We start from the raw sequence: 27,453 nt of genomic DNA on the forward strand, positions 1-27,453 counted from the left end.
TCATCCTGGAGCCGAAAGAAGCAGAAGGGGAAAGGTGTCCATAGTGGTGTGTCTTATTCATCTGAACTGTGTTTCTTAATGGAAGATTGTGTATCATGAAGGCCCCTGAAATTTCAAAGAATTAAGTTTTAAAAACCTGAATGTCAAGTGAATGAGCCCAAACTGTGTAAATGCTCCAAACCGCTCTCTGTAGTTTATTAACAGATTATTGGTGCAGTTCTTAAGTGAAACTGTAAGCCGTGCACCAGTAGACAGACAGTATGAACAACTTGTGCTGTTTGTATTGTAGGCAGCAGCACAGGAGAATGGATTAAATTATTTTATGAGCAGCAGTTTACACTATCCAGTGAAACCTTATTTATGAATACTCTGCACTTCCAAATACTGTCCTCTAAAATCCATTTATTTCTAGCATATTAGATCACTTTTGTTAAAGTCTCTAGTTTATCAGAAAAATCATTTCCTGTCTCTTTAAATTGATTCACTGTAATAACTCCTGTATGTGCTTTTTTTCCTCTTTTTTCTTTTTTAGGCATTGCTTGGACATACTGACACTGTCACATGTTTAACAGCATCAATAGCTTACCACATAATTGTGAGTGGATCACGGGACCGCACCTGTATCATATGGGATTTGAATAAACTGTCATTTCTAACACAGCTTCGAGGTCATTGGGCTCCAGTGTCATCTCTCTGTATAAATGAACTAACGGTAAGAACCAGCCTGTTGCATAACATGCTAAAAAGGTTAAACATTTATACTACAGCTAATACTTACCAAATGTTTCAGGCTGTTTTTCTTGCAAGACAACAAAAGGCTCTTATGAAAGTCAGTCCAGTTCCTTTGTTCATGGTGTTTGCCTGCACATGCTTGAGTTCCAAAGTTCCGACAGCTCTGTTGATTTAAGTCCTTTCTTCCTGTTAAATATTTTAAGCAGAACCAATATTGTTCAAAACTAGAGGAATGCAATGCCTGAGGCTTCCATGGGTTTAGGGTTCTATTTTTACAGCCTGCCTGATTCCAAATCACTTAGCAGTTATATTGGTATGGAGCTGTACCCCACTAAAAATGAATGCCCATTCATTAACCTAGGAGAACACTTGTACATAATGGAAAGAGCATATAATGTATATGACCCAATACATTTTAACCATGAAGAAAGGTCAGCATACCTTAAAGTCCAATTCCCGTAGCTATTGAAATGCTGTAGACCATGACCTACTCTAAATGGTTAACAGGAAGAATTGCTTTGTGTTTCAGAAGTCAACCTTGAGACCCCTTAAGAGAACATCTACACTGTCACACCCTAACTGTAGCTCCTGTGGATACACCTGAGCTAGAATTACTCTAGCCAGGTAGGGCACTGGTGGCAGTGCACCCAGAGTATTACAGACCTCAGTGAGGTGTGCAAAATTTACCTAAGTAGCTGGATGAATCTGTGGGCACCCCTGCTGCTGCTGCTGTGCTACTAGCAGTACGGAGCTAGCCAAGATATACCTGCGTGAGCTACGCTGACAGTCATGTAGATGTAGTCTTGAGAACTTGTCTCCACTGCACCTGTAGCTTGACGTATATAACTCATGTGTTGCCTGTAACCCACCCAGGTACAGAAATCTTTGCTTGTGGTACAGTTTTTAACCTTAAGCTAGCTGGCCTAGCAACAGTTGAAGCCTGAGCATTGCTGATATATAAGTGTTTTGTCACAGTGCAGTCAAGCCTGAATTCTTTTTATGATGCTGTAAGAAATGAGGCTGATGATATGGATCATCTCACACTAGATTAACTGGGTAAAGCACTGAAAACACCATTGGCCCTGAGTTGGAAGGGCAGTAAGGGAGAAATCCCCTCACTAGATTTACTGTGTCAGAAGGGTCTGCAACCTTGCTTGTTTTCTGTGATGAAAGTTTTAAATAATGGGAGTCTATAGTTCTCTTTTAGAGCATGTCTGTGAGCACCTCAAGTAGAGGTGCTTGCTAGTTGCTCAAAGAACTCCCTTTTTAGAGCACTGAACACAACACACCTAGAGACCAAAAAACCCAAACCTTATCCTGTGTGTCTTCTGAAGGCTAATAGAGACAGTCAGAAACCCCGAGGCTGAGTCAATTCAGTCTTTGCAGGTTAGTTTAAGCTGTGTAGATTGAACGGATAAGCAAGTGAACAGACATTCACTTTTGATTCCAGAAATGTAGCCACATGCCTGCAGCAGCCCAGGTCAGAAGCCAGGAGGTGCTAGAGCACAGCTCCCTGCTTGGCTGGAACAGATAGCTTGAGCCAAGGCTAGCTCATCCACCCTGCAAGGGGGGAGAGAGAGGTTTTGGAGGAGGTGCAAAACATGCTGGGATGCTGTGAGGTAACTTGAATCTGGAGGGGTTCTGGGACTTAACCTAAATCAGTTAAGTCTGATTCTGCATCCATTCAGGCTTATCTTAAACCAATTTTGGCCATTTTTAAAGCAGTTTGTAACGCAACAGAAGTTTGGTGCACATAGATTTGAACCGGCTTCCAGTCATTTATACCGATTTATGTGTAATTTCTATCCCTAGTCCAAATGAAGTATTTTTGTACATAGCTAGGGTTTCAGTTAAAATGTCAAGTGTATGCTTGTTTCCCTCTCTTCAGGGGGATATTGTCTCATGTGCTGGCACTTACATCCATGTTTGGAGCATTAATGGGAACCCAACAGCAAGTGTGAATACTTTCACTGGACGGAGCCAGCAAATCCTGTGTTGCTGTGTATCGGAGATGAATGAATGGGACACCCAGAATGTCATTGTGACAGGGCACTCTGATGGTGTGGTCCGAGTAAGTAGCAGGAGACCTTGCACAGAGAAATAAGTGCACTCTTTGATAGTAGGCAGGGCTGTATGGAGATACCCAAGCTAGCACTAAACTAGCTACTTGCAAATAGCAGAAGCAATATAGTGCAGCTCTGTGCAAAGCTAATTTAGCTCTGTTGAGCTGATCTAGACTAGTAGTGTAGATACACTGTTCTAAGAGCCTGGCTTACTTTACAGCAAGTGTAAAAATCGAACTGATACCAATCGATTTCTTGTGTGCTTATGCCCCATCCAGTTCTGGAGGATGGAATTTTTGCAGGTACCTGAAACACCAGCTCCAGAGCCTGTGGAGATCCTAGAAATGCAAGAGGATTGTCAAGAAGCACAAATAGGTATTTTTCTGATAGCAGTTCTCTCTTGTCCTTTTGTTTTAATTTGTTTGGCATGTATGAAGTACTGCAGTTGTAGAATTCAGAAGGGGTGACACACACATTCTTGACCACACTTATATACAGACTTCTGTTATGTCTCACAGGTAATCTGATTCTCCTTTCCCATCTAGATAATTCCGCTGACTTCCTTGGTTATTTCTGTTTTATCCTGCAGTGTGTAAGAAAACTCTGGCCCATGTGATCTGATTTCATTTGTGTAATATCCCGTTAAAGAATTGGGTCACATGAGAAGCCACTAATAACAGTTAATCATTTATTTTCCTATATGTGGCAATAGAACATATACCACAGTCAAAACGTAATGGTGGAATATAACTTCTTAAAGCTATGGTATAGTCTTAGTAACGTTAATTTGCACCAGATTTTACTGAAGTTCTCTGCCCACTGGGCATAGGCATTGGCTTTATCTGTCTTTTACTTTAAATAGGGGGAGGGAGAGTTGGTAGAGTTTAGGTACCTTGCAAGAATCAAAATACCCATCTTTATTTCTTTACTTTCTACAAATTTTAAATAAAGTCTTTGTCAGGGATGTTTGTTACCCCCTCCCTCAGTGCAGCAGTTCAGTGGAATATGCCATGAAAGCAGAACATTGGCAGTCTGGGACCTTAAAGCACATTTATTTATTGGAATGCATTTCGATCCCTGTCTAGCCCTCCTCCAGACGTAAGCTACTTGCTTTATATTGTTCTTGTTTTCTTTTCAGGTCCCTTTTAGGTCAGGGGCATGAAACCCATCCAGCCCCACAGGCCAGAGGAGTGCAGGGTGCGTCTGTGGGCCAGATTGGGTCCACAGACCAGCCTCATAGGCTGGATCCAGCATTTAAGGCCAGTGCAGTGTGGGTACCACCTGCCAGATTTAGCCCTGCATGCCACAAGCAGCGTGCGCTGACCCCAGTCCCACATGTGGCACATGGCTCGTGTGCCTGGTTTGGGACACATACGGTACAATATGCGAGGCTAGTCTGGGGCTTATGCAGCATCTGTGCTGAACTGGGCCTATACAGAATCTGGCATATGGATTGTGCTGGACTGGCCTTGGATCCAATGTGCAGGGCAGGTTCAGCACAAGCGCCGTGTGCAACATGCACCCCAGCCTAGCTGTGTGCTCGAGAGGTTTAGAAGAGAAAAAAATTCTGCTCAAAGTTGAGAGTATTTGTGGAAAACCCCACCCGCTTATTTCAGCATAGCTGCCCCTAAAAGAAGTGTGGGTTTCTAGGAAAATAGTTCAGTCCATTCAGTGTTAAGCAGATCAGCTGTGCAATATCTGCCGATATTCAGAGGTAGGAGTCAGATGGCTGAAATCCCTGCAGTAGCTTTGACAATGTGCCTGTGTGTAGTCTCTCTTTGGTAATGCTATGGTTCACAGATCACTAGATGTTCCTGCACAGGCTGCAGTGAATTAGCTGCCTGAAAAGGAAGAGGATAGAACAATTTGCACTACTTTGCTAACAACAACTTCTCTTGCATTACATACCACAGGGCAGGAGGCCCAGGAGGAGGACAGCAGTGATTCAGAGACAGATGACCAATGTGTCAGTCAGGATTCTAAACCACGGGAAAGTCGGAGCCAACCAAGCAGCACCAGCCAGAGGCCAAGGTCATCATCAGGCAGGGCAGCAGCAGCATGGTCAGCAGATAGTGGCTCTGATGACTCAAGGCGTTGGTCAGACCAGCTCAGCTTGGACGAGAAAGACGGTTTTATTTTTGTGAACTATTCTGAGGGACAAGCTAAATTACATCCCCATGCTCAGGTCAACCACCCACACCCCAACTACATTGAAGTACGGCACTACAGCAAGCTTAAACCAGGTACAGGAAGAGAAACACATTCTCCCTCAGTAACTATGTTATCCCACTGGCTGACCCCTGGGAGGGTATGGGGTTTCCTACTCTGATACTGCTTCTCTCCTAAATGCACTGATGAGCAATTAAAAATGTCATCATTTCAGATGTTGTTATTGGGGACCAAGTAATCCCATACTGTCAGACTGCCCATGGGGAGCTCCAGGAAGCTTGTTCCTACTCCCAGTCCATCTCCAGGGTGAAGGCACTAGGGCACTGCCTAACTTGTTCTATGAAGCAACAGAGGTTGGATTGACAGGTGTGTTCCTGTTCATTTACAGGGTACAGGTGGGAGCGCCAGCTAGTGTTTAGGAGCAAACTTACTATGCACACAGCATTTGATCGCAAAGACAACGCACATCCAGCAGAGATCACTGCACTGGGCATCTCAAAGTGAGTAATTCATGTACTGTAGTCCACCAAACCTTTTTTTTTTCAAGTGGAGGAGCTCATTTTGGGGGAAGAAAAGAGGGCACTTCCGGATTAAACAAAGGTGTGGCAGAAAAGGAGCAGATCTGAGCTGTGCTTCATAATATTCTCCAGTCAGAAGAGGCTAATTTAAGAGTGCACCAGCTACCATTCAGAGCTTAATATTTGCTGTTAACTCTGTTGCCTATTAAAGGCAATGGGGATTAATCAACCCAGTGTTGTGGGGATGCTAATTCTTGTTTCTTGCAGGGATCACAGCAGAATCCTTGTAGGTGACAGTCGAGGCCGAGTGTTCAGCTGGTCTGTGAGTGATCAACCTGGCCGGTCTGCGGCTGACCACTGGGTGAAAGATGAGGGAGGCGACAGCTGTTCAGGTTGCTCTGTCCGTTTTTCTCTCACTGAAAGGCGTCACCATTGCAGGAACTGTGGACAGCTCTTCTGTCAGAAGTAAGACAGCCATTACTTCTCTTTGCTATACGTGTACAAGCACCATAGCATAACTTTGTTAGGCTTTGTCAAATTTTAGTTGAGCAATTTGTATTCTTACTTTTTTCTAAAATAAAACATCAGTACTTTCAAAAAGTACAGGAAATTGATTGGATAGACAGACAGATCCCCCAGCCATCTCTTTTTAAGACCAATACTTTGGCAGATATTGATGACAAATTGCTCTCCTATTTTTTAAAACCAACTGTTTTCTATCTGGTGTGGCCTTCCCCATACGTGGGCCAAATTAAATGTGCTCCCTGCAGCCTACATACAGGGTTGCTTGGTCTCGCCCACAGGAGAGAAAATGGATCAGAGACCTTCTGTAGCCAGGAGCTGAACATGAGGTCCACAGGGGAGCAAGGCAGAGATAATATGAATAGCCTCTAGTTACAACCTCTGAGCATCTATACACGTGCTCTGGGGTGAAGGAGGGGTGCTTTAATTAGAGCAGCTCTGAGAGCTACTCTAATTAGAGTACCCACAGTGTCATGTGTATTCAGCATCCCGCGCTTCAAAATGTCGGCAGGAGCGCTTTAGTTCAAGCTTTAGTTAAAGCACCCCTGCTGCCATTTTGAAATACAGGGCCACTGAATACATGTGATGTAGAGGCTGCTGGAGCGTGCTAATTCGCACCTGCAGCAGACTCAATTAACTGAATAACATGCATCAGAGCCAAGCTCCATCGTGTGTAGGTGCCCTCCAATTCTAAATTCTTAGCCATGGCAGTGCAAAAACTGCCTATAAACTGTCCTTTGTTAAAATTAATCTTGTAACGTTGGTATGGCCATGATGGAAAAAGTCTAGTTCCAGTTCTTGTACTGTCACTGAAATTGCACCCTAGGTCCTGCCTGGTATGTAGAGTCCTTGTGGTGAATTCACAATATCTTTTGGACTAATAAAGGCCAAATAAGAGTTCAAGGTTGGGAGGAAGAACCCTTGTGACTACGTTGTTTTTCTTTAACAGGTGCAGTCGGTTTCAATCTGAAATCAAGCGCTTGAAAATTTCATCGCCTGTCAGAGTCTGTCAGAACTGTTACTACAATCTGCAACATGAGAGAGGGTCTGAAGAGGGGCCTCGCAATTGAGGAGGTCATGACGCAAACTAAAGACCAAGCTTTGAGATCCCAGTTCAGCCCCACAGTAACCCAGCAAATTTAATCACTGTACCACATAGTGAATTTGGAAGGGATTAGAATATTGTCTGTTTACACCTCTCTTTGTACTATGTTTTAAGCACTGAAAAAGTAAAAGGGATCAGTCATTTCATGTGTGTTGATTGCAGTTTTGAGGCTGACAGAATTGAGATGGACAAGTACCAGAAAGACCCAATTGGTAACAAATACAGTAACTGTTGGCACCTAAATCTCCCTGCTTATCAAGAAAATCCTTACTTAGCCTAACCACCTATTCTTGTCTTGTTTTTGTGGAGCTAGTTATCCTTTATTTGGGAGGGAAAGGCTTTTTAGAAGATAGTTGTAAATCTGCCTTCTTTGCAAGCAACTGTGTATATTGTAAATAGGTATAATGGACTTTTTATCTAAATATGAACTTAACTGCCTGTTACATGGGACTTCAGGCTAATCACTATGCTTTCTGTGATATCTTTATCTCATCTATCAACTTAAATAGGAATGTTTAAAAACTCAAAGGCATTATTTGCATTTTTGTTTAAAATCCAGTCTATGCATGCTTGTTCTTTCAGTTGCCCACAGTATCATAAAAATTATGTGGATTTTTTTCAAAGGATTTTTTTGGGGGAGCGGGGAAGGGAAATAGGACCTGGAGTGTTTTACTCAAACTGTAAGATAACCAACTGTACACTTCTGTTGCATTTTATACCTAGCTGTTTGCCACCTCAGTGTTGTTAGTATTTAATAAGGCCTCTTTTATACATAGAGCTGTTTCTTCATTACTTAACAGGATAGTTAGCAGCTGATTCATGCAGTGCAGGAACCAGCTTTTACCTTCTTAAATCAATGGAAATTGGCTTGCATGTTAATTAATTTCTCTTGCATAGAACTAATAGGTGTGTATAACTGACACCATTGTTCTACTGTATCTTATTTTCAAAAGATGTACAGGACAATATAACCCTTGTTGTATAACTGGATAATTATTACTAACATCAGAACTGCTTTTAAGGCTGTCTTTACCTGTAGTGACATGACATCAACTGGGAGACAGCAGTAGAGTTCCATTACCATCCTTACATTTTAATACCAGTTTCATTGCAGCATTTAATATCCATTAATTTATTTTGCACCACATGTGGAACAAAGTACAGACATTGACATCCACAGAGATTAGAACACTTGCATCAGACAGGTCCATGGACATTTTCTGAATGAGGTCTTGACAATGGTTCTTTTTTTAAATGTGTGTATATATTTTGTAAATGGGTGACAACTTGATTGGTCTAGATTTAGGTGTATTCACAAAAAGATACTTTTAAATAATGGTAAGGCTCTGACCCAAATCAACAAAAGGTGGACAGGGAAGGGTGGGGGGACAAATGTTTGTATCAGTGGAAACTTGATGAGTAACTTCATTGGGAAGAATGGGATTATTATTTACTTACACTGGTGAAACAGCAGAATCTGGCCAGGAAATCCATCATGAACAGACACAGTACTTAAATGACACCATTGCAAATATTAAAACCTCTATGATGGTAAGAGTTTATTCAAAGGATACCATACATTAACAGGACCCTCCTGCCTTTTGTTGATCTGTGCTCTTTAGCAGTATAGGTTTTGACCACTTGCTATTTACCTGGTAACACATGTTTATGCACTGAAGGTAAAATATGTATTTTGATACATGTTAGTTTATTATGTATGTGATGGTCTGTAAAATTAGAGAAATTCCTGTTTTGGTATGTATACTAGGTCCCCAAGAGAACAATAAAGACTTCTTTAGAGCCTTCGCACTATTGAGTAAAAGCAGGTTTATTTAAGTTAGCCAACCCAGTAGCTCACTTTTGGGTTTAACGGTGATGATCAAATAACTTCCCATCATAGATGAATTCTGTTGTGCTGGCCTTGAAAAAATCCTCAGTGAGTTTGCAGAGAACCTGTAATTTCTGTATTAAACTGCTCTCTTCCTAATGCTACTTTGGCCCTTCCCAAAATTACCTAAGAATACCATCATCTAGATTATGGGTTAACAGCCTATAGATTTTCAATGTCCAGTGAATGCTATTAAAAAATCATTAAATGCACTTAAGTCTTGAATTTTCCCCCTTTCCTCTAACTCCCAAATGATACAGCCTTGTTTTCTGTGGGCTGAAGCCTTGAAAGTCTTAGTTACAAATGAATTTTTGTGTCATAAATAAATCAAGCCAGGCAAAAACAGGACTTCTGAGTAAAATGGTGATGTGATCTAAACACCTAAATGCCACTCAACGTTGCAGGGCATTAAGTGAAGGTTTTATTAACTGTGTTCAACTCCGCAGAGACATTTGTACCAGTGTTATTCTACACTTTTTACAGTAGGCACTGTGCTAGAGATCAAGGTCATTGCCCCCTACTTAAGTCCTGTGGTATAACAACTAATACAAATTTCTGAACACCACAGCCCCTCTTACTGATTCCTTTGCCACGTTGTTCAGAACTATTTTTTCCCAAAATAACACACTTTCTGGCATTTCAGAGGTGGACAATAGAACTCACCTGATCGGAATTCCTATGGCAGCTGGTGCTGTGAGCAACTGTTCCATTCACTTGAGTGTGGTCTTTTTTCTTTTTTAAACTGTTAGTGCAGAACTCTACTTTGATTTGTCCAAAAGCCTTTGTTTTCCACATGAAAGTTTGTTGAGCAAAAATCTACTCATACACACTAACATTAGTGGCCTATATTCTCTGCCAGTACCTCATGTCTTCACCTACATTGTTCCTTGTAGTATACTTATTCATTTGTGTACTCAGCCATTTGTATGTAGTGTGCAACTGTAACGTCATGCTTATGAAGGTGAGATAGGCTGCCTCCAGCCCACATTCATCAGCAACACACTTTAGAGAAGTTTATTTTGCACTTTCTTATGTATAAAATTGGTAGAAACTTATTTTTGCTTTGTATAATTTAAGGACTCCTTTTGTTTCAGTAAATGAACTGTGTATAAAATATTTATGCAGTTAAAACAGTTTTTAGAAAGTAATTTTAATTTTGGCAAGTTTGGTTACTTGTTGCATGACTATTAACACAGCTGACTTTTTGTGTCAGTGCAATGTATATTTTTTTGTCCTGTTATTAACTTGTAAGCCCTAGTAAATGGCCACTTATTTGTACAGCATCAGGAGTAAATTGAAGATAATTGGTTAAGACTGGAGTATGGAATTTTGTACTATATTACAGAATCCAATATCTGTTTTTTGGTGGTCATGTAAAAAGGCCTGAAGATTTACTATCTAATGTGCAATCTGTGATATCTGAATGTTCATTGTATATTTGTCTCCAATGCAAAAAGGTAGAGTAACACAATTACAATACATGATTAAATGCAATAGTTCAGGTACTTAAGTATTTTTTTTCATTTTAAAATAAATACCTGCTATTTACCACCAAAAAGCTGTTTTGCATTTATTTTGAAAATTATTTGAGTAAAGCAGCAGTGTTTACTAAAGCTTCTTCTGAGTATGGGGTTTCCTCATTGGCTTTAAATGCTACAGAATGTGACATTGGAAATAGGACCTGCCACAGTAGGAGAGACTTACAGAGAAGCATGATTATGCTCCTAATAGGGAAAAATATTTAGTTAGTTTTAGAGACTTCTCCCAAGTTGATGAAATTTACACATAGTAACCTTGCTGTTTCTGGCAGAACTGTGGCAATGAACCGTTTTTTAAAAAATTTGTTGTAACCGTAACACTGGCCCCTGCCATACACTAATTTTGGACAGTGTTGGAATACTTTATCCTGTACCCAAGTACATCTTGCTCTCATTAGTATATTTGGTCACTTAGTATCATCTTCCTGCAGAGGAAAACTGACTTTTGCTGAAGATTTTAAACCGGATAGATTTCTTTGCTTTATTGCACTCAAAAAAATTCACTAGCATTGAACCTTCAGTATGAAAAAATTGTAGATGAAGGAAACTGGTTTTCTGGTTGAACTTTAAAATAGCTCTGCAACATATATTCTCAATTTTATTAATGGAGATGTCTTCAGTAGCACAAAAAAAGTTTCTTATCCTGAAAAAATTCTAATTGTTCCTTGCACCATATAAATGTCTCATCCCATTCCCCGCCACCCACCTTTAACCTTTATAGTGAGAATTGTAAAATGGTTATTGCACATACAACATATGTAGGGCTGCATCCTCAGGTCTCTGAAATAAGGTTAAATCATAGCATAGAGTTTATTTTTCATTCTAAATAAACTCAAAACTTCTCTAGGAAGGATTTCCATTGAGTATTTCAGACTCCTGTTGTCGTGGACAAGAATGTCTTTATTCTGTTTCATAGACTATTATAAACTAGTATAGGTAAATTGTAATGAATGCCATAAGAAAAGCTATTAAAGTTAGTTAGAGTCCCATATACTTTATCCTTCACTCAGCTAAGAATCGGTTAATCTCTACAGAGTTGCGGGTTTGGACCTGACTACAGATTAGGCTGTCTTTAGGTAACGAAGTTTGGCCCTGCTCATTGCCTTCTTTCTTCAGTAATGCAGCGGAGCCATTTAACTGGGACTAAAGGAGAAACTGTCTAGAGTGCTGCACCACATTGTTTTCCAAACAGCAGTGAAGCTGGGTGTTCAAGAAACTCACATCCCTAACGACTTTACCTTCTAGACTTTTTCCTGCAAAAGCTTGTCTGGAAGTTGTAACCCTTAACCCCACCATTCTTCCATGTGCCATTCACTGCATGAAAAAGCAATCCATTTGTCCAAGTCTGCCTAAGGAAATGCAAGTGAGACTGATATCTACTATAACGAAAAGCAATGATGCATTGCCTCAGTTTATTCCCCACCACAGAGCTAAAATGTCACAAGTTGCACACTACACCCAACACAGTTGAATGTCTCTCCTCATTTTGGGGTTTTTTAAATTTTTTACTTGCTTGGGGAAGAATAGGAGACCAGGAAGAAGTGGCGTATGAGGCTTTCTTCAAACAGCAGAAGTTTCCCGATCATAGGCCCTGCCTCCCATGGGAGACTTCAATCACCCTGATATCTACTGGGAGGGCAATACAGGAGTGCACAGGCAATCCAGGAAGTTTTGGGAGAGTGTTAGGGACAACTTCCTGGTGCAAATTCAGGAGCAGCCAATTATGGATCATGCTCTTGACCTGTTGTTCACAAACAGGGAAGAATCAGTGGGGAATGCAGATGGCAGCTTGGGCAGCAGCAAATACAAAATGATTGGGTTCAGGTCCTGAGGAAAAGAAGGATGGAGAGCAGCAAAGAAAGAACCCTGGACTTCAGAAAAGCAGACTTCAACTCATTCAGGGAACGCATGGGCAGCATCCCCTGAGAAGCCAATCTGAGAGGGGGAGAGGAGTCCAGGAGAGCTGGCTGTACTTTAAAGAAACCTTACTGAGAGTGCAGGAACAAACCATCCCAATACGCAGGAAAACTAGCAAGTATGGCAGAAGACCAGCTTGGCTTAGCAGGGAACGCTTCAGGAAACTAAATCACAAAAAGGAAGCTTATAAGAAGTGGAAACTTGGACAAACAACTGAGGGGTGGGGGGGGAGTATAAGAGCATTGCTCAGGCATGCAGGGTTGAAGTTGGGATGGCCAAAGCACAACTGGAGTTGCAGCTAGCAAGGGATGTGAAGGGTAACAAGAAGGGTTTCTACAAGTATGTCAGTAATAAGAGAAAGATCAAGGAAAGTGTGGGTCCAACCTGGACAGAGGATGCAGAAAAGGCTGAAATACTCAATGCCTTTTTCACATCAGTCTTCACAAGCAATATAAGCTCCCAGACTACTGCACCTGGCAGGTGAGCAGCCAACAGTGGCAAAAGAAGAGGTTAGGGACTATTTAGAAAAGCTGGACATACAAGTCAATAGGGCCAGTCAGGAGGCATCCAGGGCACTGAGGGAGTTGGCTGATGTGATTTCAGAGCCATTGGCTATCATCTTTGAAAACTCATGGTGATCAGGAGAGGTCCTCGATGACCAGAAAAGGGCAAACAGTGCCCATATTTAAGAAAGGTAAGAAGGCGGATACAGGAAACTACAGACAGGTTAGCCTCTCAGTCCCTGGAGAAATCATGGAGCAGATCCTCAAGGAATCCATTTCTAAGCACTGAGAGGAGAAGGTGGTGATTAGGAACAGTCAGCATGGATTCACCAGGGGCATCATGCCTGACCAACATCACTGCCTTCTATGATGAGATGACCGGTTCAGTGGATGTGGGGAGACTAGTGGATGTGGTTTATCTTAATTTTAGCAAGGCTTTTGATACAATCTCCCACAACATTCTTGCAGGCAAGCTAAGGAAGCATGGGCTGGATGAATGGACTGCAAAGTGGATAGAAAACTGACTGGAGCATTAGGCAGTAATCAATGGCTCAATGTCTAGTTGGCAGCCAGTATCAAGTGGAGTGCCCAGGGGTCAGTCCTGGGGGCGGTTTTGCTCAATATCATCATTGACCTGGAAGATGGCATAGAGTGCACCCTCAGCAAATTTGCAGATGACACCAAGCTGCAGGGAGTAGTAGATACACTGGAGGGGTGGGCTAGGATTCAGAGTGACCTAGACAAATTGGAGGATTGGGCCAAAAGAAATCTGATGAGGTTCAACAAGGACAAGAGCAGACTCCTGCATTTAGGATGGAAGAACCCCAGGCACCAGTACAGGCTGGGGGCTGACTAGCTGGACAATAAAATGAATATGAGTCAGCAGAGTGCCCTTGGTGCCAAGAAGGCTAACAGCATACTGGGCTGCATTGGTAGGAGAGTTGCCAGCAGGTCAAGGGGAGTGATTATTCCCCTCTATTCAGCACTGGTAAGGCCACATCTGGAATACTGGTTTGGGCCCCCCCACTACAGAAAGGATGTGGATGAACTGGAGCAGGTCCAGCAGAGAGCAATGAAAATGGTGAGGGGGGCTGGGACGCATGACTTCCAATGAGATGCCGAGGGAAGTGGGCTTATTTAGTCAAGAGAAGAGAAGACTGAGTGGGGATTTAATAGCAGCTTTCAACTACCTGAAGGGGGCTTTGAAAAAGGATGGAGTTAGACTGTTCTCAGTAGTGGCAGATGACAGAACAAGGAGCACTGGTCTCAAGTTGCAGCAATATACATACTCATTAGAAAGACTCGACTTCTGCCTTTATAATGTATTGGGGTAAGGAGAAGACTCCTAGCTACTTGTTTCTAACTTTGTTTTTGTGCAGCCAGCAGCTGTTTGAGTCTTGTTTATAAAATGTTACTTAAAAATGGATTTGTAAGTCACATTTTTTCATGCAGATTCATGGATAGGCATAGCTCATGAAACTACTACATTTGCTTGGTAATGTGATTAAGTTTGACTTAAACTTGAACCAACTTGAAATCTAAACAGCAGGCACCCTCAAAGTTTAGCTGCCTATCATGCTTATCAGAGCATGTCCACTAAGTTCATGGCTTTGTAATACTTATTCAAATAGAAAAAAAAATGTCATGTCACATGCAGTGGCCAATCACACTTACTAGCTAGAACAATAGTGGTTACTTGGCAATATGGCTTCTGTGGGTATTATTTAAATTGAAGGGATTTGTTAGTTACACCCTGACATGGGAGAGACAGGCAACATACATCTCTTAGGCAAAGTGGCAGAGTTAATAAGTTTTCATTTGACACAGGGAAGGTGTCTGCCCCTTTTGCAAACCATTTTAAAAACACGAAGTCTGTAGGGTCCACTCAAGTAAGGCAAAGGACTTTTCCACAATAAGTAGAAAGTTTTGTTTAATCTTAAATAAGATAATCCAATAAACTGATAAAAATCTGACCAAAGTGTTTCTATTCCGCATAAAAATGTGCGTCTCATTGACAGTCCAGTTTGTTACTGAGGCACCTGCCTTTTGCAGTCACTAAAAGTGAATCGCCTTCTACAAGCACAGTTCCGTGAGTCAGACAGTTGGCACATTTCTAAGGCTACTGCTAAATATTCCTTTAACTGTCCCAGGAAAGGTTTTTCCAAGGAACAAGCTGGATTGTCCAAAAAGAAGAGCTATTTTAAGGCACAAAAGCACACAAGCATCTGTCTGAGGAAATATGTTTGCAGATCAAGAGAGATGGAAAGGACAAAGAAAGCATTGAGACCAGCTGCAATTTCAAGATCAAAAACCCAGCCCACAATACACAAAGGATGAAAGGGGCTCATGAACAAAGGCTTACCTTGAGGCTAGAGGAGGACCTGAAGCAACTGGAATCCATCCTTGAAAAAGGAACAGGAAGGGAGGAGAGAGATGCATAAGCAGGATCAGAATTTCAAGCTAAGCTACTTTGCTATCCATGCAGCGAGGCAACTACTGGCACCATAATACAATGCAAAAGGGAAGCAGGCTTCAAAACCATCTTGTTTTCAAAAAAATAACAATGAAAGATATAATGCATGCATCCCCTCACTTACCCATTCTTTTCAGTGATTAAGATGTGTGCTGTGTCAAAAGGCTGCCATTCCAGATAACTTGATTCCACTGTTAGTGATAGTGGCATTTATTTATTTTTTTACAGTTTTCAGTTTCTTCAAAGCGAAAGCTATTAGTAACCACAGTCCAAGGTGGATAAAATAGTCATACCAGGGTTCAGATTTGGTAAATAAGCAAATAATTAATAGCTCCTTCATTGATGGGGGCAGGCGAAAGAAAAAAAGGAAGATCAACTTTCTCTGAAACAGTGGAAAGATGTATGAATTATTAGAAGCTGTCAGTTGTAATGTTTGCTCCAGAAAAAAAGACACTGAAATAAGAAATGTGTCCCCCAATTTTATTCACCCAATCCCAGCTTAAAGATTGAAACTATCAATTAAAACATACATAATATGCTAACAGCATGTACAATATAGACATTGTTCCTACACTGTCTGCTCAATGAGACAATCACAACATCTTTGTTAAGCAAAAAAACAAATGAAGAGAAATTATGGTGTAAAAATCAGCCTCTCCTAAGTCATCGTGTCCTTGTATGGTTAAATTCATGGAAGAACGAGAAATCTTGGAAGAAAACTCATTTTACACAAAGCAGAGGTGCTCCTGGCATTCCATAAGAACTGAGTCTTGAAAAGATATACACCAAGACCTAACCAATATGCTAAGAATATGTCAAAATCAGCAGACTGAGTGGTTAACCATTAATATTTCTGAAGAATCTTGCTTCATTTTAACTTTAGCCAGTGAAATAACTTGTAGTCTTGTTCTTTTTTCCTGTGCAAATATAGAGCCATTAACTTCATTTGCTCTACAGTACTCAATGCTAAAATATATTCTATTTCCATAATATACATACTATAAAGATACACTCAAAAGTTCAAACATTTAAAATAAAAAATTAGATTTATTTATATATGTATATATCTTACATATACACCCAACTACTCTACTGTATACCCACGCCTAATAAGGCTGTGTTTTTGTAGGAAGCCTCTGCCAAAACCTTACTATATAGCTAAAGCCTATTTATATGTTTATTCTGCATGAATGTTTATTCTGCATGAATGATTTTGGTCATCCTCTCCCGCTTCCTCTCTATTTCTGTCTTTCATAAAATTGACTTACTTCCAAGCAACTTTCTGTCTCATATTTTTGTCTATGCTACCCTTTAAACTTCAAGTTCTGTTGCATTTTGTCCTACTTACACCTGGTTTCAGTATATATATCTACTGAACACCTGTAAGCACAGTTGTGGAAGACGACCTGGAGTAATATGATTTAAAGCTGTCATTCTTCTCTAAAACAGTCTTTTGACAGAAGTTCTATACTTTGAGTAGGGTATAGAAAGTACAGTGTAATTCCCTCAGCTGTGCACTTACACTACTGTACGCATGAGGAAAGGCTTTTAGAATTAGAACATATGCTGTATATCCCTTTTATAACAATGTATAAACTATTTTACTATATACAGATTATATACACAGTATCCTGGCCTAATACAATAATAGTGTGGAGTCCCAAAACAGAATATACAGTGGTCTCAGATTCTGATCTGATGTAAACAAAAACTCTTGAATTTTACAAGCAAACAGCCTATTAGCAGTCCTACTTGCTTTCTACATGGTTTTATGTAGCATCAAGCAACTTGTAGATTTCACCTTTATTTATATCTGTGAAGGGTTAGAGTCAGTGCACAATGCAAGAAAAGCCTATTTGCATTAGATTTTTAGGAAATTAAATTGTATCAAGTTACAGTCTTCAGGACACCAAAAGAAACTTTGGCATTCATGTACTTTTGGTCATTAAGGAATAATATGCATTTATTCAAAACACATGTATATCTATTTTCAGTTTCAATAAGTTTATCACCACACAATAAAAGGAATAGTATGTAAAAGGAGATCAGTAAACAGCAAAAATGGAGAATTATTCATGTGTTAACTTTCTCACATTTACTTCACTACGTCTACAGGACAGAAACTTTCTGTAAGGTATTTTTTTCTCAACTGAATCCTCACATTTTGCCCACATTATTTGAGATGCTAACAGTTACTTAACTGGTGGTAAGAGGCAGTGGGAAAAGGATGTGCCATCTCAACCCCAAGCTATTAGGTTGGTCAGACAAAAGTTACTACTTTCAAGGGAATAATAAAGGGTAAAAACTAGTACTGATATTGCACTTTTCATCCAAGGATCTCAAAGCACTTTACAGCAGAGGGAAATACCACCAATTTTACAGATGAGGAAACTGAGGCACAAACAGTAAGGTTAACATGAACTCACTCCAGACAGTGACCCAGCCTTGGAACTAAGGCCTGAAGTGTAAAATCACTAAGCTGCAGGACCCCCATATTGTTTGTATAATCTGCACTGTAGTTCTGACTATATGTATATCTGCTTCTATGTTTTGTACCCAAAAGTCAGTGACATAGTCCAGGCACGTCTATTTTATTAATATGAATTGGTTTCATTAGAAAAAAAGTTTCAAGAAATATAACTAAAAACTGAGCTAAACTTAGTCATTTTTAATAAACAACGTTAGAAAACCAACAGTAACTGTTTGAGAGCTTGTCTACATTTGGCAGAAGCTGCTATTTTCATTACAGCAAGAAAGCAACCACAGCTGCCCCCAAAGCAGCCCCTGGCATGCACACAGCATATCCCAGAAGAAAGAGTTTTTCTCCCACTACATTTATAGCTGCTCCCTAAATAGCAAAAGCTTAGCCAGGAAAAGTCACCTTCTACTGGCAAAACTGTGTCCATACCAGGGGTTGTTGGCATGGCGGTGTCAGGCAGGGACATGATCTCTTTGCATTCTTAGTTGACAACAGCCCCACCAGCAGAACTTTGTAATGTAGACTAAGTCTTGGTGACAGCCTCAGTTTCCTCACCAGTATCCAGGAGATTTTTTTTTTCTTGAAAACAATACACTCAGTAGCTCAATGGATAAAATAGCATCTCATCCCAATTATCCCTCAATAACCATTTCACATAAAAATATGCCAACTATTGCTAAGCTACACAGTACCATAAAACTTGCATTAAAAGCAAGCCCAGTACTGATAAATTACATTAACATTTGCTTTGTAAATTGCACAGTTCCAGTAGAGCCTTAACATCTCTTCATATTAGTTACTGTAATTTAGAATGCAAATTATTTTTAAAACTATTGAGCCCATCTGGCTAGATGCTGAAAGAGGGCATTTATCTATGTATATACCTGATGGTATGAGTACAGTCAACTTCAGAAACTAAAATGCTCATTAAATGTTTAGTTATTTTGCAAGCAATGTCACTGTCATAGAATAGGTAACAAATTTTAAATGTCTTACTAAATATTCACAGTAATTTCAGGGGGAAAAAAACATTCATGTCTTCAAGACTACATGTTCAGCCACTATCAATGTGAACACCTGTATTCCCATGAGGGCCTTTCTAGCCATTTTCCTGTAGTCCTCCATTCCGTCTCACTATCCCTTCGTTGATGGTTGAAGGATCCCTTTTTCTACGAGATGAGATTTCAGGGTTTTATATACATTTAGTTGTTGTTCTGGCTGAAGTACCAATAGCTGTTTCAACAATTTGCTAGGATTTGGGCCCCTGTCAATGAAAAACAGGTTTTAATTCAAAGCAAAATCTGAACCTACCATAGAGAAGTGATGCTTCTTCCCCTTTCCCCATTGTACAAATACACTGTCAATATTTTCTTTAAAGGAGAGGTTTTCCTAATGTAACGATCTCTCCAGAACAGATGTGATGTCTTGTGATCTAATTTAATTTAAAATCTATTTTCCTCATGTAGGAACATAATGGGAATTTTAACTAGGTGAGCCAGGCAGTTGGACTAGATCAGTGGTTCTCAACCTATTTTGTACCAGGACCCATTTTGTAAACATCAGCTGTCAGTCCTGACCCAGTGGCTCTCACTACTGACCTGCTGCCCCAGGCCTCCAATGTATGGGGCAGGAGGTGGGTGTATGGGGGGTATGGGAGCCCCAAGCAGTCCCTCACAGGCTGGAACTCTGCCAGCCTGCAAGGGAAAAGCCACCGTTTCCCATGTTTTTCCCCTTTAAAGGAGAATCCATTGTTTAAGTTTGTTGATACATTTTTAAGTGTCTTCACAACCTGCTCATATATTCCTGAGACCCACTTTTGGGTCATGCCCACTGGTTCAGAAATGCTGGACTAGATGACCACTTGAGGTCCCTTTCAGCCTTATGGTTCTATGAAATAAGTGGCCTGTCCTCAACTACATATTGAAAAATCTAGATCTAAAATTTAGAAGTTAGAACACTGAAATAAAAAGATTTGATAGAAAAAAAACTTCCACTTAAACCTACTGGTTCTCCCTGAACAATACCAGACATAAAGACGAAGAAACAGAATCACAGCTCCTCTGACTGTAGCAATGGTTGATGTTAGTTGTAGTTTCCAATTAGCTTTCTTTACATTCAGCTGGGAACAAGTTCCAATCTTTCATAACAGTCAGAGGTAAATAACCTGCTATCCTCAGAAGTTGTATGGAATTTCATGATAGCTCCAAAATCCCTTTCTCAAAAGTAATTAGACAAATCAAGTTTAAAGCTAAGCTTTTATTCTAGCAGAACAGAACTACATGCAACTTATATGAACTATGTATGTGAGAATACCTTATGAAACTGGTGATATACACATGAACAAAAGTAGCCATCAAATACTGACAATCAAAACGATCCATTATTCCACCATGGCCAGGAATAGTGTCTGCAAAATCCTTTAGGGAAAAAAAAATCACAGTAGTATACACGTTGACATGTACTACATTAGTATGATACTGTTTGTTTCTCAGCAGTACCTGAAGGCCCTAATGAAGACGTGGGTTCAATGATGCAAGGCACTAAAACACATAGCAAGTCTCTGCCTCAAAGAGGTTTCAATCCAAGCAGACAAGACAGATTAGTAAGAAGATAAAAGAGGCACAGAGAGGTGATGTGACCTGCTAAAGGTTAAGCAATTTAATTCCTGCACTATGACTGTTCCACCAGTGCACATCTCTGTGGATGCTGAATTATATCTAGCAGTATATAAGCCTTCCAGCAACAATCCCATAATGCCCCTTTCCCCAGAAACCACTTTTGGTTACAATTTTGATTCCTGCTGCCCAGAGATCACAAGGACTGGAAGTCATCACCCTCTCCTCTTTTTAAAAAAATCACAAAAATATTTAAGAAATGCCTTTGTTAACACACCTTAGTGCACAGTTTTGCTACCAGGGGAATCTACAGTTCAGAAAAGATTGGGCAAACTCTGAGCAACAGTGTGCTGTAGGAAAAGTCTTGGATTTTCCACCTGTGGACAGAAGGGACTGAACTGCTTAGGAATATCAGTAGTTATCCAGACATTGTGAAGGACACACAAGAACTGCAGTGAAACAGGGACAAACAGCAATACAGAGTGACATGGCAGGAATTGCAGCAGTGCAAAAGGTGAAGTCAACAAAAATGCTGGGCTGCCCCCCAACCTCTCATACTGAGCTGGGGCCACCTCACCAGTGACTGTGGACCCACTGCACTATTCTCAAAGCAAGGAGCTCCACATATACATGGATCCTGTCACTGAAAAAAGGGTCTCAGAAGATGCAAACCCCACTGGAAAGCAAGGAAAGAGAAATGGTGAACTGGAATCTCAAGTTCCTCGAGATGTTTTATCCTGATGCATGCTTTACTTCCTGCCAGCCTTCTCCTCCTCCCTGCAGTTCTTGCCATGGAGGGATGCTGCAACTGATGGGGAACTGAGCAGGAAGCACTGACTGTCCTTTACATCTTTACTGCAGAGCACAGCAAGTGGCAGGTGCCAGCAAACCCTACAAATACAGTCAAGGCAAGAAGTCCCTGAAGTACCAGGTCCCTGAACTGGGATCCAGCACCTTCCCTCGTCACCTGAAATTAAATTAAATGCTGTCTAGTGTCCTCAGCAATCAGCTTCAGGGTACTGCTTTCTGTTTATGCACATGAAAGCAAGGCTGGGAGTGTCCAGATGCAGGATATACATCTAGTCTGCTGTCCCACCAGTTTGGGAAGGCAACTGCATCAAACCTGTTTCCTGCATTGTCCAGAGTGAGTCTTTCTTATGCAGCAGAAACCCTGCAACTAACCTTGTAATAGTGTGCTGTGTGCCACCTCAGTACTACATAGTCTCCATATCCTTGTTATAGGAAAAATTTGACAAAAACTGGTACCATAAGAACATACAAATTACCATTTACTGAATCAGACTATAGGTGCATCTTGCCCAGTCTCCTGTGTCACATAGTGGCAGAGAGTGGGTGCTAAAAGGGAGAGTGAACTGGGTATAACCAGGGCTTTTTTCCACTGTTCCCCTCTCACTTGCAGCTTCCAGCATTATATGTCTAGGAAGTTCTGATTCAGGGGCTGTGCCCCTGATTCCCATGCTCACTAGCTACTGATGCCCCTTTCCTCCAAGAATTTGTGCCAATTTGAGAGCAACTGTGAAAGAGTTAACACTGGACTGAACCCCCTCCTGCTTTCTGACAAGGAAAGAAAAGCTGGCAGCTGTCTTGTAGCATACCTTTATGCTTCTACTCTTCTTTGCCTCTATTCTGGCAAGAAAATCAGCTTCTCTGCTTAAAATGTGCCAATTTGAGAGAGCTGATTTTTGATGGAAGAGTGTGCGCTGTATGCAAGTAAGTTTAAGAACAACATACACTATACGTTTGAACAACCAGAGTACTCAGTCAGAGGCAAATGATGGCTTGATGGTCAACATCCCTTTTCAGCAGAAAGTGTGGGACTGGCTCATTACAATCTGAAGTCACGTCATTCAAATTTTAGAAAGAGGATCTATCAACATTTTCCTAAGTTGAAAAAAAAAGTTTCATACAAACCTTGATTTTGAAAGCTCTTTTGAATCCACTAGCAAAAAAGCCTCCAAATGGCCCAATTAAGGAAGCAAATGTTGACAAAGCAATGCTGTGCATTTGAAATGGGTACATGTTCACTGTTTCCTGTAAGAAAATAATTATTACCAAAACCAGCTATACAAGTTTTTACAGTTCTTCCAGATGTAGAAAACTAAATTCCGTATCACATCTTTAATTAAAAGGCTTTAAAATTATTGTAACAATAAAAGTGTATTTTGTTTTAAAGGAAACCATCTCAGAAAATATCCATTTTTCTTGTACAAAAAGGACATTAACTTACTAGAAATAAGCATATTAAATCATAAAAGAATGTTACTCATTTTCATTAATGAAAAGTGCACTAGTCAGTACTACTGGGGTATTTTAATATTTCCTACATATCCAAGGAATGTCAGACATCACTGTCTTCTCATCCTCCAATTCTATATGTTCTTTACATTGATTTGTATCTCTGTTCATAAGAGGAAATAGATGGCCAGTCTCCCTTTTTATACAAGATGGAGGTCTGCTCCTCTCCCTATCACAGACCTTTCCCATATACTTCTTTCCTAGCCACTTCCTTTACTGAAAAAGAAAGAGGGCCTACCTACTCATCCTTAGATTTACGCAAAGTGTAACTCTGTCCTGTGTTCAGAAGCTCCCAAAGAACCAAAGTTTCCTAAGTAAGTAATTCACTAGCACATTCACTTGTCATTGGTGACAGTATGGCAGACTAATGCAATGAGAATTCTAGTATTTCAGTGCTGCAGCAAAGAAATGAAAATGACTACTCCATCTTCCAGTTATATGGCCCTATAACTCATTATTACAGAAAATTACACAGTGGCTGCATCACCATCACTATTGGTGTTTTCCACTCTCAATCAGCAGTCAAAAATTCTCTAAAGGAAAAAAATATTCCACCTCATATTTTACACTAAATGTGTATTGTTCTCTACATCTAGTTGACAAACTGCAGGCGTATTCCATTCTCTGTGCTTACTTGTTACATTAGCCAAGCAGAAAAGATTTTCCATCAGTAGCAGAGAGCACAGATTCCCGACTCAACCTGCTTTCATCCCAAACATCAAAGTGAAAAGACTGCAAGGGTACATTTAGCAGCCCAGCACCCTCAACAGAGCCTCTTGGGGTCCTACGGTAAGTCAACGGTACAGTAAGAACTTTTTTCTTGAAGAACCTGTTGTTAAACACTTCAGAGAGCAAAGAATTTCTAAATTAGTAATTGGTTAACAATACAGACAACAGCTCAGGTATCCTAAATCAGGGGTTCTCAACCTTTGCACAGGAGAAGACTGACCTGGCTCCCCAGCCTGGACCCCCAAGGGCCCTGGGTGCAGTGGGCAAGGCTCACCAGTGGGGAGCCCCAGAGCCCCATTCACCAGCAGCAATGCAGAGCCTCTCCTACCTGCCTGCCCGCAGTGCCACCCACAAGATGGATGCTGTGGGGCCGGATGAGGTGGGCCCACCCCCTCCTTGGGACTCGTCTAAGCCCCAGAGGGCTGAAGTGGCAACTCCCCACAATGGGCCAGGCAGGGTGGACCCCCTGAAACCTGCTGGGGGCACCCCAGAGGGCCGCAGATACCTGGTTGAGAACTGCTGCCCTAAATTTCATGCAACCAATTTACATGACAATCAACGCCAGTTTCCTCATTTGGTGGCTCACATTGTGACTGTCAGTGTAAACATTTGGGTTATGACAAATATTTAAGAATCAACATAATCAAATAACAGGAAATTTGCTGGATTTTCAATCTGTCAGAAATCTAATCTGTTGATGAACTACACGACTAACGCTTTGCTGGCCATTAGTACACAAGGAAGCCCATTAATACACAAGGAAGCCCCCAAATATGATCAGAGGACATCTACTTATGCTTCCAAGCAACTGCCCTATTTGCTTTGACACCAGGCAGCCTGTCTGTGGGGGACAAATGTCACAAAAATGATTGAAAATGAGGTAAGTAGAATCTGAGTCTTTATAACAGAGTGCTCAACCAAATGTGAGAAACACTATATAACAGAGGTGAGCAATTATTTGGGCAAATTACTTAATTGTCCACATCTGATACGGATGACAAATTATTCACATGCACAGCGCTGTACTGTTTTTTTTTTCTTTTTTCTGCATAACATTACAGATATCCAACACACTGTATTGTGTTCGACATGAAGAGGAGGGTAACATCCAAACCAAAACATGCAGGGCACATGCTGAACATGGGCCATATCTGTTTCCTTCTCAATAAATTTCCAAAACAAAATATGCCTAAAGTTTCTGAGTTTAACTCAAGTTCTAATGGGCCTAAGAATCTGGCCTGAACTCTGAATAACCTCTGTGTCAAATTATCCAGACAGAAGCACTGACTTAGAGAAATAAACTGATTTACAATCACAGTGCAACATTACAGAGTATTCTGCTATCATTTTTAAGTCATCGATTTCCAGCGGGGATGCACTCTGAATAGTTAGTATATGGACACACCTACATTTGGAAATACTTCTAAAGGGGAATGTTTCAAATGGGTAGCAACTGTTACATTCTAATGTTACTTGTGGACAAGCTGGGAATGACACACATATAGCAGGACTGCTACAACTTTAACAGTGTTTCATCCAGTATTAAAGCTGGAACAGTTTTTCTACATTTGTATTGTCCAATAAAAGACACCACACACAAAAAACATTGCCTTTCACATAACTCCTAGACCATCATAGCTAGTGCGTCATTCATTACACTATCAATATGCTTCAATTCTATTTAGAACTGACACTTCCTTGCTTGGGTGTCAGAGTTGCCTGTGCCTTCAATCACTGATCTTCAAGACATAAACAAGTGTAACTATAGCCTTCTAAAGAAACGCTTAATAAATATTACATATTATAGCTGCAAAACAAATTCAGTTATAATTCAAGCTTCATTTCTCCTTACCCATCTCAACACAGTCTTCAGCAGTGGTGGCACAGAGTATTTCTGTAGCTGGAAGAGTTCTGAAGGTTCACACTCTGTAACAAATCTGTTTGTTTCACTGTTGTATTCCACTGGACATACAAAATACTCATGTTGAGCCAAAAGATAGGAAAACTGAAGAGCAAAGCAAAGCAAAAACCCCCTGAAATTTTCATTTTTTGGTTGTGCTAAATTTCAGAGAACTTTAATTACACTGATAGCTGGTTGAGCATAGTGAAAAACAAGAAGCAAGCATTTTTGTGGTACCTTTTACTGAACCAGCTTCACAGTTGAGATAGCTGGTAGACAAGTTTCTGGACACCAAGGGCACTCAGGAAGAGCACATGATGCAGAGCCACTCTCCCAACTATGCAATTGGTTCAATAAAAGATAGTCCCAAAAAAGCCCTGCTTCTCATATATTTCTTGGACCAACATGTTAACAATAAGTGTCCAACCCTACGACAATGTGAAAAACAAAATTTTTGTTGCATAGTGATTCCACAATGGACAAAACATCTCTCCTTAGGCAGGGATATCCTCATTAAGAACAAACTAAAAAGGACATTCAGAATATTACTAAAAAAATCTTAACTTATTCCTAATTTTTTGCTATTATTTTTAGACCCCCATTAGGCCATGCCAACAACTTGTTTTTCTATTAAAATTAAGAATGTATTGGGAGACATTAATAATGACCACTACTTTGTTTTTACACTACACCTTTAAATCAAATATTGATATCTAGGAAGAAACAAATCAAAGCATTTACAATCTTTGAACTTGTAATTTTCACAGACCTGTGTCATAAATTTCATACAAAGTACCATATTTTTTCAATTTTATTTCATGAAGTATGACATCAATTTAAGCGAGATGTCTATATCCATGTATATGTATCAGGAAAGACGTCATTTTAAAATCAAATATGTATTAATTGATGTTGTAATGAGCAAGTGATGTCATAAATACTACTAATTGCATCAGTTACAAAATAAGTATGTATCTATTGTCAGCTGAACTGAAACAATGACACATACAGCTCTAATAAGAACAGGAAATAGCAAGCAATATGATAGATACAGATTATTAAAACCATTTACTGTAACCAGAAAAGGCTGTATGTTTTTCAACTATCAGTAGAGTACCCTAACCAACAAGAAATTACCATTTTTCATACATCAGAAAAGCAGACCAACAAACGTGCTGGGAATTTTGTTCCAGTTAAAACTTCAAGAAGGAAACTATATGAAAAATTCCATCACTACTTACTATAAATCCAAACACAACAGTAGAGAAGAAACCTCCAATGAACCCTTCCCAGGTCTTTTTAGGAGACAACTAATCACAAGAGAGAAAAGTTAGATCATAATGTATATTATGGCACTTCTTTAGCACATTTGCCATAATTCCTAGGTTTTCAAGGTTATATATACACTACTGACTACATATATTTGCATATAAATAATACCCAAGGCTTGAATGTACATATGGAGAGTCAAGCACAAATATGCAAATACCAGATTTATCTACACATATCAGATAATTATACAAGTGATTACTCCTAAATTTATAACTGCCTATCATTTTCCATTACAAAGCAGGCTTTTATCTGTTTAGAATTGTGCCATTTTTATTTAGAATTATGCAAGTGGGCGGAAATCCGCCATGCCAGATATCTGTTTCAGACAGACTTTTTTAAATCTAAAAAGTGTTTGGAAGGGAGGAGCCATCACCAGGGAGGACTATACTGTGGTTGCTCAGGGATGCAGGGGGGCAGTCAGGAAGGCCAAGGCAGAGATGAAACTGGGACTACCTACCCGGATCAAGGACAACAAGAAGTTCTTTTATAAACACATAGGGGCCCAAAAGAAGGTACCGGGTAATGTGGGGCCCCTGCAAGACACACTGGGAAATTTGTTATCACACCAGACAACAAAGCTAACCTATTTAACAACTTCTTTGCCTCCATTTTCCTGAGCAGGAAAAGGATCAGCCCCCTATTGAGCCCCCCATC

At 40.3% G+C, this 27,453-nt stretch overlaps 2 protein-coding genes and 1 long non-coding RNA gene across 3 annotated transcripts in view; 1 reads left to right on the forward strand and 2 right to left on the reverse strand.

Annotated features, from left to right (window-relative positions):
• WDFY3 (WD repeat and FYVE domain containing 3) overlaps positions 1–10,286 on the forward strand; it is a 258,223-nt gene extending 247,937 nt beyond the window's left edge. Inside the window, exons 58-64 of the mRNA XM_019525884.1 lie at positions 533–712; positions 2,621–2,803; positions 3,074–3,170; positions 4,709–5,038; positions 5,353–5,464; positions 5,750–5,947; positions 6,954–10,286. Of these exons, the coding sequence (XP_019381429.1) occupies positions 533–712; positions 2,621–2,803; positions 3,074–3,170; positions 4,709–5,038; positions 5,353–5,464; positions 5,750–5,947; positions 6,954–7,074 (1,221 nt within the window). The 3' untranslated portion in view covers positions 7,075–10,286. The remainder of the gene's footprint in view (positions 1–532; positions 713–2,620; positions 2,804–3,073; positions 3,171–4,708; positions 5,039–5,352; positions 5,465–5,749; positions 5,948–6,953) is intronic.
• Positions 10,287–15,001: 4,715 nt separating this feature from the next.
• On the reverse strand, positions 15,002–16,507 carry LOC109303703. Its single transcript, XR_002099178.1, has 3 exons — positions 15,553–16,507; positions 15,318–15,451; positions 15,002–15,184 (listed from the first exon to the last, which is right to left on the reverse strand). It is a non-coding gene; the product is annotated as an uncharacterized LOC109303703 (long non-coding RNA).
• Positions 16,508–16,618: 111 nt separating this feature from the next.
• The window catches only part of CDS1 (CDP-diacylglycerol synthase 1), a gene marked incomplete at its 5' end in the record, with an annotated part of 58,930 nt that continues 48,095 nt past the window's right edge, over positions 16,619–27,453 (reverse strand). Inside the window, 5 exons of the mRNA XM_019525885.1 lie at positions 16,619–19,171; positions 20,221–20,324; positions 22,455–22,574; positions 25,420–25,572; positions 26,709–26,777. Of these exons, the coding sequence (XP_019381430.1) occupies positions 19,042–19,171; positions 20,221–20,324; positions 22,455–22,574; positions 25,420–25,572; positions 26,709–26,777 (576 nt within the window). The remainder of the gene's footprint in view (positions 19,172–20,220; positions 20,325–22,454; positions 22,575–25,419; positions 25,573–26,708; positions 26,778–27,453) is intronic.

This window comes from Gavialis gangeticus, unplaced genomic scaffold (genome assembly GCF_001723915.1).
Source record: "Gavialis gangeticus isolate Ggan-Ray unplaced genomic scaffold, GavGan_comp1, whole genome shotgun sequence".
Lineage (NCBI taxonomy): Eukaryota > Metazoa > Chordata > Crocodylia > Gavialidae > Gavialis > Gavialis gangeticus.